Source organism: Peromyscus californicus, unplaced genomic scaffold (genome assembly GCF_007827085.1).
Source record: "Peromyscus californicus insignis strain IS unplaced genomic scaffold, ASM782708v3 Scaffold_14__1_contigs__length_90479793_seg_2, whole genome shotgun sequence".
Taxonomy (NCBI): domain Eukaryota; kingdom Metazoa; phylum Chordata; class Mammalia; order Rodentia; family Cricetidae; genus Peromyscus; species Peromyscus californicus.
The window spans coordinates 25,324,452-25,338,931 of record NW_026294436.1 but is presented as its reverse complement, the minus strand read 5'-3'; the positions used below and the strand labels follow the sequence as shown (position 1 = coordinate 25,338,931).

The window sequence follows — 14,480 nt, the reverse complement described above, 5'->3', positions numbered from 1 at the left end:
TAACATAAGATAAAGTTCTTATGGACCTTCACAGTCAATAAATGCAAATAAAAATTTCATCTGTGTGTATGTGTATCATGAATTTTCATGTTTTATATATATATATATAATATATATATATTATCATGAATTTACATGTTAGGCTAAAGTGTAGGTCACTATTTTATTAAATGATTCTAAACTTCCTTTGTAGATATTTGATTTAATGGATGCCAAAGCACGTGCTGACTGTATCAAAGAAATAGATCTCCTTAAGGTAAGTAATGAAGTATGGGTTATTTTTTTTAATATTTCTGAATATGTTGATAAAATGATTTATCAAAATGTCACACTGGTTTTATGTAACACTGCATAATTTAAGAGTTTGTATGTTTTGGAGAATATAATTTGGATTTATGATAGAATAATTGAATCACAATATTAGGTAGAGTCTACTTTTTAAAAACAGAACAGATACACAGGCCTAAAACACTGGAGAAGTTTTTTTTTTTTTTTCTAGAACATTCTACATAAGCCTCCTATCCTACTAGTTAAATAATACAAGTGTGTATTGGTGTCACATCACGATGTGTCATACTGAAAGCCTGAACTAACCCAGATGCTTCACGTTGATAAACACTTCCGAAGTCAGTTCTATGGACTTAGACAAAGTGAATAGAGAAAGTGTGCCAGGAGTTAATATTAGTTCCTTGTCCACCCGAGAGTGTAATGAGGGTCCAGTAATCTGGACGGTGTTTCCTTGTTCGTGATGTTTTTTACAGAATGACTTTTGCTGTATTCATTTGTTTTCAGTGAGGTATGATGGCTCACACTTTGATCCCATAACCTGGGAGGCTAAGACAGGAAGAACCTGACCTCTAGGCCAGCCTGGGCTATGAAGCAAGAGCTTCTCTTTAAAGAAAGGAAAAGCGCTGTGTTTTATGCATCTGCGTTATGTTCTTAAAATGTATCAGTTTTAACCAAAGTATTTCAAAACTATGTTTTCCCACTCTTCACATTTGAAGTAACTGTTTTAAACACACACACACACACACACACACACACACACACACACACACACACACACACGCAGCCTTTTAAAAGTAGAAATAGCATCAATATGAACAGCATGGGAGAAAACTAAGTATAAAGAAAATCATCTATAATTTATGAGAGTTTCTCTTTGAGAAATTATGTCTTGCATTAACTTGTTTAAAGTTTGAACAGAAAAATTGTAAATGTGAGTAGATTGCTGCATGTATTTCTACAAGGTGAGATTTTTTTTCCTTAGAGATGATCTTAGTCAACTCACATAGATGGATTCTATGTATTTATATTTCTTGATATAAAATCAGTATTTAGATACTGTATAGTGGATGTTAATTGTGGTTTTGAGCAGTCTAGCTGCCTAGGAACAGCTCTAATTTTAAAAGTAGGAGTATAAAGAGATATTTTTGCAGTTGGATGTTCTTGTATGACAGTTCTCATTTTGAAGAATATAATTTTGAGCAATTAATGATTCAATTCTACCATTCACGTATTGCATTTATTTATATTCCTACTAGTTATAACAGTACTTAAAATCTTGAGTACATCATTTATTGTATCTAATAAAATATTAAAATAAAATTTATTCATATCTAGTTTTATTTTGAATAATTAGGTTTTTTTTTTTTTTTTTTTTTTGGTTTTTCGAGACAGGGTTTCTCTGTGTAGCTTTGCGCCTTTCCTGGTACTCGCTTTGGAGACCAAGCTGGCCTCGAACTCACAGAGATCCGCCTGCCTCTGCCTCCCGAGTGCTGGGATTAAAGGCGTGCGCCACCACCGCCCGGCCGATAATTAGGTGTTTTAAAATTGACTATAATAAAAATATGCTGTCAAGATATTTACAATTTAAAAATGAGTTGCCATAGCTAAATCAAAATTATTAAAAACTATACATGATTCTGGAATTTAAAATAAGTTTTTGATTTCTACTTTTTTCCTTAGCAACTCAATCACCCAAATGTAATTAAATATTATGCATCATTCATTGAGGATAATGAGCTGAACATAGTTTTGGAATTAGCAGATGCTGGTGACCTCTCCAGAATGATAAAGGTAAGTTTGTTCGTTTGTTTGTTTTTCTGACAAAGCTGTCTGTGAAATGTCTATCTTGGCAGTTACTTTAAAGATCTCACTGTGATAGTTAGCATATGGCCATATGGCCAGTGGTAAGGATGGACATGGTTATGAAGCTGGCTTACTTAGCAAAGTTCACCCTAGTTACCTTATATTTCTAAATGCACCCGAATCACTTTGGAAATGGACTTAGAGACTTGTTTTCTGAAGTTTGAGTGTTTTAGTTTGTTACTCTTGAGCAGACTACCCTTGATCCTTTGTCTTCGGACCCCAGGGAAAGGAGGAAAGAAAGAAATTCCAGGCTGGAGAGACGGCTCGATTGTTAAAGTGCTTGCCACATAAGGATGAAGAGCTGAGAGCAGGTCTCCAGAACCCATGTAAAAATCCAGTGCAATATTGGGTGCCTGTTAATGAAGCTCTCAGGAGTGGAGACAGAGGGGTCCCTGGAACTCACTGGCCAGCCAGTAGAGCTGAATAGGTGAACTCTAGGTTCAGTGAGAGACCTTGTCTTAAAATATAAGATAGGGAATGATTGAGGAAGACATTAGCCTCTGGCTTTGACACATACATGCACACCCATGCTCACGTATCTACACATCTATCCAATCCATGTGCATGTGCATACACCCCCGCCCCCCCCCCACACACACTGATGCACACATAAAGGAAAGAAATCTGAGAACAGCTTAGAAGATGAGCCGAGAGGATTCCTCAGAGAAGAATTTGGATGTCAGTCTGACTGAAAAACTATTTAGCGTTCTTCCTTAAAAGGATGTTAATTGGGTTTATGTTCAGTTGCAGGAATAGAAACCATAGAACGAAAGTAAGTTAAAAACTGCTTATCCTTGCACGTGTCACTTCTCTGCACTACTTTCTCTAGAATATAATTCATAGGGACATTGTAATGATTAAATCCATTTATATTTATCCCGATCTTAGAACCGTGTTTCACATTCAGCTTCAGTCTCGTGACTAGAATATCGTCTCACAGACATATTTATCCACAAGACAGGCTGCATATGTAGTCTATATTTAAATGGCAGCACCAGCTAAGCCTCTCTTACTGTGGCTGACAGACTGGCCAGTGTGGGAACCAACCAAACCAACCAAAGCAGAAAAAGAAAGGTAGTGAATTTAGAACCTTCTAAAGCCAAGGAATCACCCACTGTTGCCTCCATTTTGGCAGAGACTTAAGGCTCACAGAAAAGTCACAGCATTGCAGAGGGAAAAGGGGTTAGGAGTTAGGGATGCCTTGGATGTAAATTTCTAGCATAGCAGGCTGGAGGTGGATTTGACATTTAGGTTTCCTGGCAGGTCGCCACACATCGTGTTTCAAGTTCTGTTTTTGTGAGGAGTCTGGTATTGTCAGCTTGTGCCTTGAGTCTTTGGGCTGGTAGATTCTGGTAAATCACTGATAATCTGTTTCTGGTTATTAGAAGGAGAGTCCAAACATGTTCCTTTAATTCTTACCAGGATCTTAGGAAGTGAATGTAACACTTTAAGAGCATAAGTACCATAGCTATTAAATAGCAGACCAGGTACTTTTGTAATTAGGTCTGTTTGATACAATAATCCCCATGTTTTCCTTTAATGGCCCTTAAAAATTCTTGTATGGCAGGATTCCTTTGATTATCAGGTATAAGTACTTGACCATCCTAGGGGGCGTTTACCCACCAACCCCACAGCTCCCCAGAGTTTTCTTGAGTGCGAGCAACAGGAAATATTAGATAGGAGGATTTAGATTGTGGAGATGAACAGATAAAAAATAAAGGATAGCCTCGAGAGGGCCAGGAACCTATTCCAAGGAGCCCTGACTGTCTCTGCCTCAGGGTATTTATAGAGACGCCAAGGGGTGGAGCAAAAGACCTCCTCCCCCAGCACAGCCAAGTGCAGACCATCTCAGACACCTGCCCTCAGGACCGTGGTCCTAATCATCCTCTCTATGCGGACCTGCTGGGTAAAGCCACGAGGCACCTGAAAACGGGCTCTCACACCATCCATTCAAAAAAAGAGTGTCACAATTTATATTTCTTTACTAGATTTTCTGATCAAGGTGTTCAATAGTTAAGAACTCCTGAGTGGGGGCTTCTGTATAAGCGATCACTGTAACTTATGTCACTGAAATTCTTAACAGGGCCCTTACCTGTAGGATGAGCACACTTAGCCACTTGGCTAGACTTTTCTAGTTGGAACAGCACTGTATGAAATGAAGTAAAAAGGGCTGGGGAGTAGGTGAGTGATAGAGTACTTGCCTAGCCCATTTAATTCCCAGCACAGGGAGGAAAAAAAAAAAAAGGTAATGTTATTACCTTATGGGATCTGGCTAAGCACTGCATTTAAAGTGAATCACTTCCAACCACTTATCTGATTTTCTGTTTCAGGGACTTCCCACCACTTACTTAGGCTGCCAACTGCCGAAGTATTTCTTTGCAAGTTAAAGAGTAATAAAACTTTATAGTCATAGCTTTTAAAAGAAATTAGGATGTGTTCTATGTCCACCTCTAGTGGACCACCTAGCCGTTCAACTATTTGAACATACAAAAGAAAACTGTCTTTACAAATGACTACAACTTACAACTATTTGAACTTTTTTTTTTTAATTACTTACCTGGTGGTGCTGTAGGAAGGAGTGTAAATCTTTTTCTCTAGGGTGGATTCAGAACAACAGAATTCTATATGGAATGAGTAGTGCTCCTGTAGACAGACGGTCCACCTTGCCATACTCTTGAAGCTTCTGACTAAAGTTTGCAGATGTGTATGATGTAGCAGACTGTTTCCAGGGGGTATTTTTAGAGGGTATCACTCAATTCCTCCTAAGTTGTGAGCATGGCAACTTAATGTACTTTGGTAAAATCTTAGAGTTTCTGTCCCTACTATCTCGTGTGTCTGTTAGTGTGTAGGCTTTTGGACAGTACTTGCTTCCTTATAGGTTCTGGCAGTATTTGTGTAGTATAAGATCTTCTAAGGGTTCCGAGTCATTGAGATCCCTAGATCTAAACCATGAAAGTCAATGTCAAGCCTTCAGATCTTCATCATAGTGACTGTAACAACTTTGAATCACAAAAGTCATTTCCCAGTGGATCACTTTGGATCCTAGGTATAATTTTGTGGTGCTTTTGTTTGTTTGTTTGTTATTTCAGACTTGACCAAATCTCTATGTTGTATTCAGAGGAATAATGTAATAGATTTGAATGATCTGACTCGAAAGTCTCTTCTGATTCCTTTCAAGTAGAATTTTATTATTGATCAACACAATTCAATATACATAGTTATGTTTTTCCCCTCTATATGATTTAAGCTTTGTGCTTACCTCCTGTCATTAAATACAAAAAGCCTACTTGTCTTGGATTTGTTTTCTCTAGTTTGTATCCATTAACACTTTCCAAAGGTAACTACCAACTTTATGTGCATAAAGTCTGCCTCGTTTTGTTTTCTATCTGGACACATATTTAATTCAAAGATAGATGTATGACAATATGTGTATACACTTTCTCAGGCACATCACAATTTAATTACTTCTTTGGTAGAGCAGAGAAAGGTCAAGTATAAGCCTGGTGTGGCCTGTTGCATCTCTATATCTGTCTGTTTTCATTTCTGTTGTATAGATTCATGTAATATTGCTGAGTAACAGAATATACACATTTTAAGTCCTAGAGACTGCCCACTCCCAAGTAGTTTATGCCATTATAGCTCTTTTTCCAAGAAAAAAAAAAAAAAAAAGCTCCATTTTTTTCTTGGTCATTAGCACATACAAGGTATATGGCTTACACCTTCTTAGAACTCAGTATGTATCATAGAAGACAGTTTTTAAACCAATATTCATAGAAAAATATGTGACTTCTGTTGCAATAATGTATATAAAGGAGGTACAGGTTTCATCAGGACAGTTGATGTGAGAATGGAAACCCTTCCTTGATGGCGATAAACGGCTTTGAGGCAGTGGGTGCTAGATGACCTTTACTTACTTAAGCGACTGAGTCACAGCTGCCATATCTATAAATTGGTTTATAATACTTATCTCATAATGTTATCATGAGGGTGAACTACCCCCCACACACACACACACGATATGTATGTGTGTGTTATCTCTATACTTGTTTTTAGACCTTTACAAATAAATGCACACACATTATCCTGGCCAATCTGAATTTTTGATGTTCAATGCGTACTCAAATTTTCTTTGTTCCCTTTAAGCCTCTGAGTGGTACTCTACCTAACCCACCCCTTAAGTCATCCAAAGTCTACCCTCTCATTTCCAAGTGACTGGAGTGTTTATGCGTGAATGATTAAACCTTTCCCATGGGTCTGCCATGGTGACTTATGTCTGACTTTGTGGTTTCCTGTGCTCTCCTGTTGACATACACAGGAAGGGATTGTTGTACATCCCTGTAGCTAGAGTTTTCCTGCCTGGCCCACAGTCAGGACAAATCTCTCTCACCCGCCAATCCCACAGCCGCTCAGACCCAACCAAGTAAACACAGAGACTTATATTGCTTACAAACTGTATGGCCGTGGCAGGCTTCTTGCTAACTGTTCTTATATCTTAAATTAATCTATTTGTATAAATCTATACCTTGCCACGTGGCTCGTGGCTTACTGGCATCTTCACATGCTGTTTGTCATGGTGGCGACTGGCAGTGTCTCTGATTCAGCCTTCCACTTCCCAGAATTCTTCTCCTCCTTGTCCTGCCTACACTTCCTCCTGCCTGACTACTGGCCAATCAGTGTTTTATTTACTAACCAATCAGAGCAACACATTTGCCATACAGAACATCCCACAGCACATCCCTCTACCTGGGTCTCTATCCTTTCGTTGCTTTCTCAGCTCAAGCCTTATCATTCCTGGTTCTTTAGCTGTAACCATTCTGCATCTTCTGGGTTTCATCTATTATCATTTGAACATCTTCGTTTCACTGTTCTCTTACACGTCTTAATATACAGACAGACAGACAGACACACATGTTCCTTATTAATTCACTCATTCAAGAAATTTGTATTGTCATGGGGAAGACAAAGGGAATGATAAGCAAGTGTGTGGTTTCCAGATGCTGGTTAGTGTAGTGCAGGCAAACAAAGGCGGGCAATAGGAAGGGGTCAGGGAGAATGCTGCCACTGTTTTGAGAAGATCTGAGAGGGCCATGCTGATCAGGTCTCGCCAGCCCCACCTCTGCCTGCTTTTCCATTTAGCCACTGTTGAAGCTCCATGAAAGGCCACTGGGCTGACCTCTGTCAGAAATCCCAGTGGTCTCCTTTCTTCTTGATTGCTCAGTAGCATTTGGATCTCTTTTTCAGTCGCTTCTTAAAATATTCCCATTGGCTCACCAAGTATTGAAGTGACTTCCTTTACTGCTAACCTCTCCTTAATGGAGTCATTCTCTTACTCGTGACTTTTTGAGATAAGGTCTCCTTTTAGCCCAGGCTGGCCTCAAACTCACTATGTATCAGTCTGATCTTGAACTACTGATCTCTCTGATTCCTCCCTAGTGGGGCTGTAAGTGTGAGTTTCATGCCCAGCTGTCTTCCTCCTGCAGTTTTAAGATACAAACCCCGCCTTCTTTTTTTTTTTTTTTTTTTTTTTTAACCCACTGTGGTCCATGGCGTTGATGCCTCTGGATTCAGTTTTTCTCTGTCCTGTGCCGGTAAACAAATTCATGATCTTCTCATAGACAGTCCCTCTGTTTCCAAGTGGAGGCTCAGCTTGAGTACATGCCGTAAGCCAGGCCTCTCCTCTGACACTTTCCTCTCTATTTCAGTTTGTCACCAAGTTCTCATCATTTTTTCCATCTACGTATTTTTCAGATTTCTCTCCCTGTGTAGTTCCATTGCCCTTTTTCTTTCTAAAGTTCGAAATTAGCCATCTCGCTACAGAGTAAGAGCTTTTTAATTCACCCACCAAGATCCACTCTACAGATCTATATTTCTTCATCAGCCTTTGGGTGTCGGAGAAGAATAAAAAACCCTCAGCCTTCAATCAGCTCCTTCGAGGATTTCTTAACGAGGGTAAACGCTGAATTGTTTGGCAGCCCCTGTGGTACAGGGCATCTCAGTCTGTGTGTTCACCTTCCATGTCCCTAGAACAGTGCCTGACCCAGGGCAGTCACTTAATAAATGTCTCCTGCAGAATCCAGCGTCTGGTTTTCCCACAGTCTCTGCAGAAGGACCATTCAGTCCCTTGACTCTTGTCTTAGTGTTTCACGTATGCCTTGTGTCACGTATGCGGTTCCTTCTGCTGGGGACGCCCCTCTTCATTCCTGGTCAACTTTCTATTTCTATCCTTGAGCCCTTCACACAGATCCCAGTTCCTCAAGACTTTCCCTTTGACCTCAAAGGGGCTTTTATGTATAAATGTTTTTGGACATACACATGTATTCCCCTGGAGACCATTCTTCCCCAGGATTTAGTAATGCAATTCCTTAGTGATTTTGCGTGATTATTTTATTGATATTTTCATTTGCCCAAGACTTAATCCCTCTGGAACAGGGACTGTATCCTCTTTCTTCACTAGGCTGTCCTCTGTTTGTTAGGGAGGTACCTGGAGCTCCACATCACATACAACAATTGGTTCTGTTATCTTGGCTACACTTCCCTGTTCCCAGGGCCAGTACACGCCATGGGTGACAGTTTCCTCCTACTTTATACCTTGATCTCTTCCAGACTTGTTCCATTAGTGAGTAACATGCTGGTGTGAGAGAAGGGTCTTCTGCTGCAGAAGAGGACATGGGTGGAGGGTCCTAAAATTCTGGAGTTGTTTTCTAAACGCCCCAATTTTAGAAGCATGTGAAAGGATACTGACATAGGGTCTTCTTTTTGGAAAGAACATGATAGTGGCTTAAGGCTTCATCAAGGAAAGCAGCGAAGGCTCGCATTGTGTGAGGACTGTTCTCAAATCACCATGCAGTACCACAGTGTGCTCCACTCTCTCAAGTCTTCAGCCTAATTGGGTTAGAAACGGACGTATAGCTCCTGGTCTTTATTCCAGAGATGAACCTCTGGATAGCATTGCATCAAAGATTCTTGCAAGTAAATAATTAATTGGTTTAGAGCAGACTGACAAATATAATTAAGCAATTTATAGTTGAAATATTCAGTCTTTCTCTAATTAGTGACAAAGGAATACCTGAGGCTGTGGTCAGATGAAATACTTCCCAGATGAGTTGGAGGATAAAAGAAAGGCTGGGATTTTTTTCATCATAGATTTCTTCATTAACAGTAACTACAACTCTCAAATAAAATGGTCTTAGAAAAGATTTGAGTTCAGTTAAGTCATGCTGTTGGTCTATATTTTCTTTGTTTTGGAGAGAATGGAACTCTTGGGCACTCCATTGCGTGGTGAGCCCTTATTTCAGGAGATAATGTCAGGAAATATGTTTATTCAGACTCAGATATAAAGGGATAAGACTAATCTAAATATCTGAACAAGAGTTCTATTTATTTCTGCTTGTTAATGGTATCACAATACTTTTTAAATTTTCATAGCCCTTTTTGCAAAATATACTTCCTTCATTGAACTGATGTCAGTACAAATAATAATTTATAGTGTATATATGAAAGTTAATTTGATAGAAAAATTTAAGTTATATTTATATTTTTAAAACATGTATTTTGTTAAAATTTCAGTACAACAAAATATAACCTTATGTAATTAATATCTTTAGGGGACGCTCAGAAGTCTGCTAACAAATGTCTTACCACAACCCTATGACTAGGAATGAGATGAATTTGATTTTAACAGAATATTTTCAGTAAAATATGCAATACACATAATTCAAATGAATATCTTTTTTTTTTTTTTAAGACTGGAGTATGTCATTATTCCAACCAATTAATTAAGGCTCTTTCCTTATTTCTAATGCATCTAGACACAGATTGTCTTCTTGGATCGTTCACTTTGTATTTGTACTGTTTCTATTTGTGAGTCTTTCCCTTTGCATGTATGTGTCGTGTACGCCCTCTGTGAGATAATTTAGTTCCTTGTAGCCATATGATTAACGTCACTTCTGCCACCACACAGCCAATCCTCAGTTGCATAGGTCCCCCCCGACTCCACCCCAGCTTTCCCCTCTCACATGACCCTTCACAGGCTAGACTGGAAGAGCCTCTCTGGTTTTGAGTCTGACTTCTTAGAAGGGCTCACCAGATTGTGTGAAGCCAGCCCAAAATAATGTCCCTTTGGGTTGCCCCAAAGTCAGCTGGCTGGGAAGCTTAATTACATCTGCAAAAAGTAATTCTGTCATATAATAATATAATCTGGGAACAATATTTCTTTTGCTTCTTTTATTCATTTAAGATGTTTTTTAAAATAATAGTTTTATTTATTATTTGAAGATTTAATACACATAGACAATATTTTTTAGCTCGTCCACCTCCTATTCCATCCTTTCGACTCCCCCAGACCCACCAAACCATCTTCCTAACTTCATGTCTTCTTCTATTATTCCTTATATTCAAAGCCCCAATTGCAATTAGTGTTAACTTTGTGCAGATGAGTGTGGACTGTGCATTACAACGTGAACAACCTGTCAGCAGCCACGGCATCTTACTCAGTAGCCCAGGCTGCCCTTGAACTCTCTAGCCTGCCTCCCACTTCCTAAATCCTGGGATTATGGGTACCACCAGACCCAGTTCAGGAGTAAATATCAAGGGGAGAGGATTATATACAAGGTGTTGGGAATTTATAAATAAATCTTACAATTCACCTTATCACAAACTGATAAATTAGGTAGACTATCAGCCTTGTTTTGAGGTAACTGTTATCTTCAAAGATTGAAAGTTAGAAAATGTGTTTACTTACTTGGTTGTTACTGTTTTCCATTCAGACACATTTTTAGTTTACTTATCTAAATGTAAAGGTGGTATTGGAAATGAGATCATTTTGAAGTGTCTTTTATGCTCTTGACCTTTGCATACTTAAAGCCATAAATTCCTCCCAGTAACATTGTCTCCCTTGGATCGGGTTCATTTATTGTGTATTCCAGGACAGCCACACTTCCCATTTCAGCCTCTTACTGAGGTTGTAGCCCTTATCAGACAACCAGCCCTTGCCGGTGATCCCAGTCTTGCAATAACTGTATACACCTGTGCATATATCTTATAAATTTGCACATACAATATGCTGCACAGGGATTTTATAGAGCAGTGTCACATGTGAAATATCCTGTGTATTTTCTTCTATAATTGTGTAGTTTGAAAGCAAAATGGTACAGAACTTAAGAATTTCCTTACCTTGAAAATGATAGGCCATAAAGACCATTATGTGGTCTGTGAGATAGCTAAAAGGTGATATGTAGAATCTGCACTGTGTGTCCTTGGCTCCTAAGAATCTGCACTGTGTGTCCTTGGTCCTAACGTTGGAAGGTATTGGTAGCACTGGTCCAGAGCTGCTTTTGCAAACTACCGAGCACATCTCTGCAGGACCACTGGAGAAGAGCTGTGGGCGACAGACTCAGTCTCTTCTATGGGAAGCTCCTCAGATGTTTTTACTTAGGTTTGTGTGGACTTGCCATCTTATGTCTCTGTTGTGTTTTCTTTATTCATATAAAAATTAAAACAATTCATAAAAAGTTAAAACTCCTGTCTGGTCTAATATAACAGAGACAAATATTTTTATTTATTTTTGTGGCATCTATGTCATCCTGAAGATTAACTTTTTCCTTTCCTTTTTTTTAAATTTGAATTATAATTTATCTAAAGATAGGGGTGTCCTATGGCTTAAGCTGGTCCCAAACTGGCCCTGTAACTGGGAGATGACCTTGAATTCCTGATCCTCCTGGCTCTACTTCCCAATGGCTGGCATTATAGATGTGTGCCACTATGCCTGAATTCTGCTTTTTAATACTCTGACTTAGCATAGAACACTCTCAGCAGGATAGAGAACCTTGGAACTGCTTGGAAGCCTTTTTTAACTGATTTAGTAACAGGACCTCTCTAAGAGTTACTTATCTGCAATGCAGCAGTCATTCCTTGAATTATTTATTATGTTTTTAAATTAATTTACTGATTTTTCTTTTTTAAAAATATCCTGAATAAATCTCCTGGTGCTGATTTACTTGTGTTTAGAAGACACCTTATAGGTGAAAGAACATTGGGACTTGGTTGGAAAATATTTTGTCCAAGTGAGTAAAGTGAGATACCAGTGGGGTGTGCTCGGTGACCTCCCACTGGCCAGGCCCATTATGCTTTACATCTTGGAAATCAATTTGAAGTATCTGAGCCTTTTCCTGACCACCACAAGTGAAAGTCTTCACACACTGCAAATTAATGTACTACTGAAATTCCAATTGGTAGGTGTTTTACCCAAGAAGTTCTCCCATACCTGTGTATAGCAATAGTTGTATATCTGAGTCTGTCAGTTCCTCATTATATGTTCAGAAGAAATGTTTCCTTAGAAAAATTAATATATCGTTAGAATTGCACAGAACAAGCCAGTTATACTTTCAGAAGCAATTTGTCTTTTCTGTAGCCAGTCTCTGCCTTCAATTCTTTGCAATAATAACTATAAAATGTCATTTTAGAAAAAGAAATGCATTATAATTACAAAGGTGTTTGGAGACATAACATCCCTGCTGATGGTAAATATTTGACCTAATTGCAAGGTCCCAGTAGAGGACTCTACCTGCCATCACCTCACACGAGACCATGTATATATTAAGTGAACCTGTTAGGATTTCTGGGCCCGTTTGTTGCTTTATTACTAACAGAAATTTGAAGGATATGACAGACCTGTAAACTTACTGTTTTTAAGTGTGAAAATGTGCCAAATAGATATTTATATGTTATTTGCTACTGAAATTGTCGACCCACAGATAGTATTTAGAGATGACAGGAACTTTGTAGATCATGTCCAAATTCTGTTTAATGTGTCAAGGAAACAGACCAACATTGTTGAGTGACTGGTTTAAGGTGGCATGGCTAGTTATGGTCAAACTCATAATCAATTCTGTGTTGAGACAGGTATGCATTGTTAGAGAGAGGCACATTTAAACATTTGACAGTAGTTCCAAGTAGGAAGTGCTTTCTGTGTTTAATATAAATCACTTCCTGCTGTTGATTTTTCTATTTAACCACTGTAGTACGTTTCTAAAAGTTGATTTACGTAGATTCCGACGAGCAGCTACATAGTTGTGGAGCCCTTTGTCAAAACAATTGAGACACTTCAAGGTGACAGCAAAGGGTCTCTAAACCAAGTGGCTGATGTAGGACCAACATGGCTGCATGCCCATGGTGCTATCTCTGAGAATCCCAAATGTTTACCTGCGAAGTTTTTTCTTTATAAAGATTAGCGTACATAAATACAGGCTTAAAATTTTTTATATGCTGTGGATAGTAGTACCTGTTACAAGTCGAGATTATTTTTTTCTTCTCTGTTAGTGAATGCATGCTGAGTAATTTCACTGAAGCTTTTTCAGAAATTTCTTGAAGATACTAGAGATGCACCCTGAGAAATGAGCAGCATACCTGGGGCTCTCATGTCTAGAGTGCAGGAGCTGATGTTCCTCTGAGTTCAAAGAATAGTATTAGCTATCCAGGGCCCACTTTCTTTGTGGATTTAGTGTTGAGCATTCAATTTATAGGATACTTTACAATAAAAAAACAAAGGTGTCTATTAAAGTATATTTTCTTAGAATCTGAATGGAGGCTGCTCATATCCACTTGTCTTTCCCAGCGGTAAAAATCACTTTGGTGGTAATGCAAATGTGTTTTACCAGGTCAATTGACTTCACCTCAGTGAGATGTTAGTAAATATATATAATCAGTGAAACAATAATGTAATCTCATGTTTGTGCTTAAGTTTATAACTTACTTAGCTTTTTGTTCTATCTAGTATTTCCATTGAATTAAAATCCGATGTGTATATGAGTCCTGTCAATGGTGGTAGAATATATATACAATATTTCAAGGTGAGCCTTCTTTATAAAAACACTACACCCAAAACAAAAATTATGTCCAAGTGATCCATTAAACTTGAGGGGCAGCTTTCGTCCACAGACTTCTACATAATTTATTTTGGAGTTAAAGACATTTTATTTCATAACATGAATACAGTAAAAAATACCACAACACGTAATCTTTCATGTAAATATTTTCATTGATACTAATCTTTAAAAAATTTCCGTGTGGCCGGGCGGTGGTGGTGCATGCCTTTAATCCCAGCACTCGGGAGGCAGAGCCAGGCGGATCTCTGTGAGTTCGAGGCCAGCCTGGGCTACAGAGTGAGTTCCAGGAAAGGCGCAAAGGTACACAGAGAAACCCTGTCTCGAAAAACAAAACAAACAAACAAACAAAAAAAAATTTCCGTGTTTAATTGTTGTCTATGCATGTTTGCGTCTTACACGTTTGCATTAGATGTTTTATAATACAGAATTAAGTATTATTACAAGGAT

At 38.5% G+C, this 14,480-nt stretch overlaps 1 protein-coding gene across 2 annotated transcripts in view; it reads left to right on the top strand.

Annotated features, from left to right (window-relative positions):
• Nek7 (NIMA related kinase 7) overlaps positions 1–14,480 on the top strand; it is a 136,435-nt gene that overhangs the window by 88,586 nt on the left and 33,369 nt on the right. For both annotated transcript variants that reach the window (XM_052737091.1, XM_052737090.1), the window contains exons 4-5: positions 194–256; positions 1,969–2,079. In XM_052737091.1, coding sequence (XP_052593051.1) covers positions 194–256; positions 1,969–2,079 — 174 coding nt within the window. The remainder of the gene's footprint in view (positions 1–193; positions 257–1,968; positions 2,080–14,480) is intronic.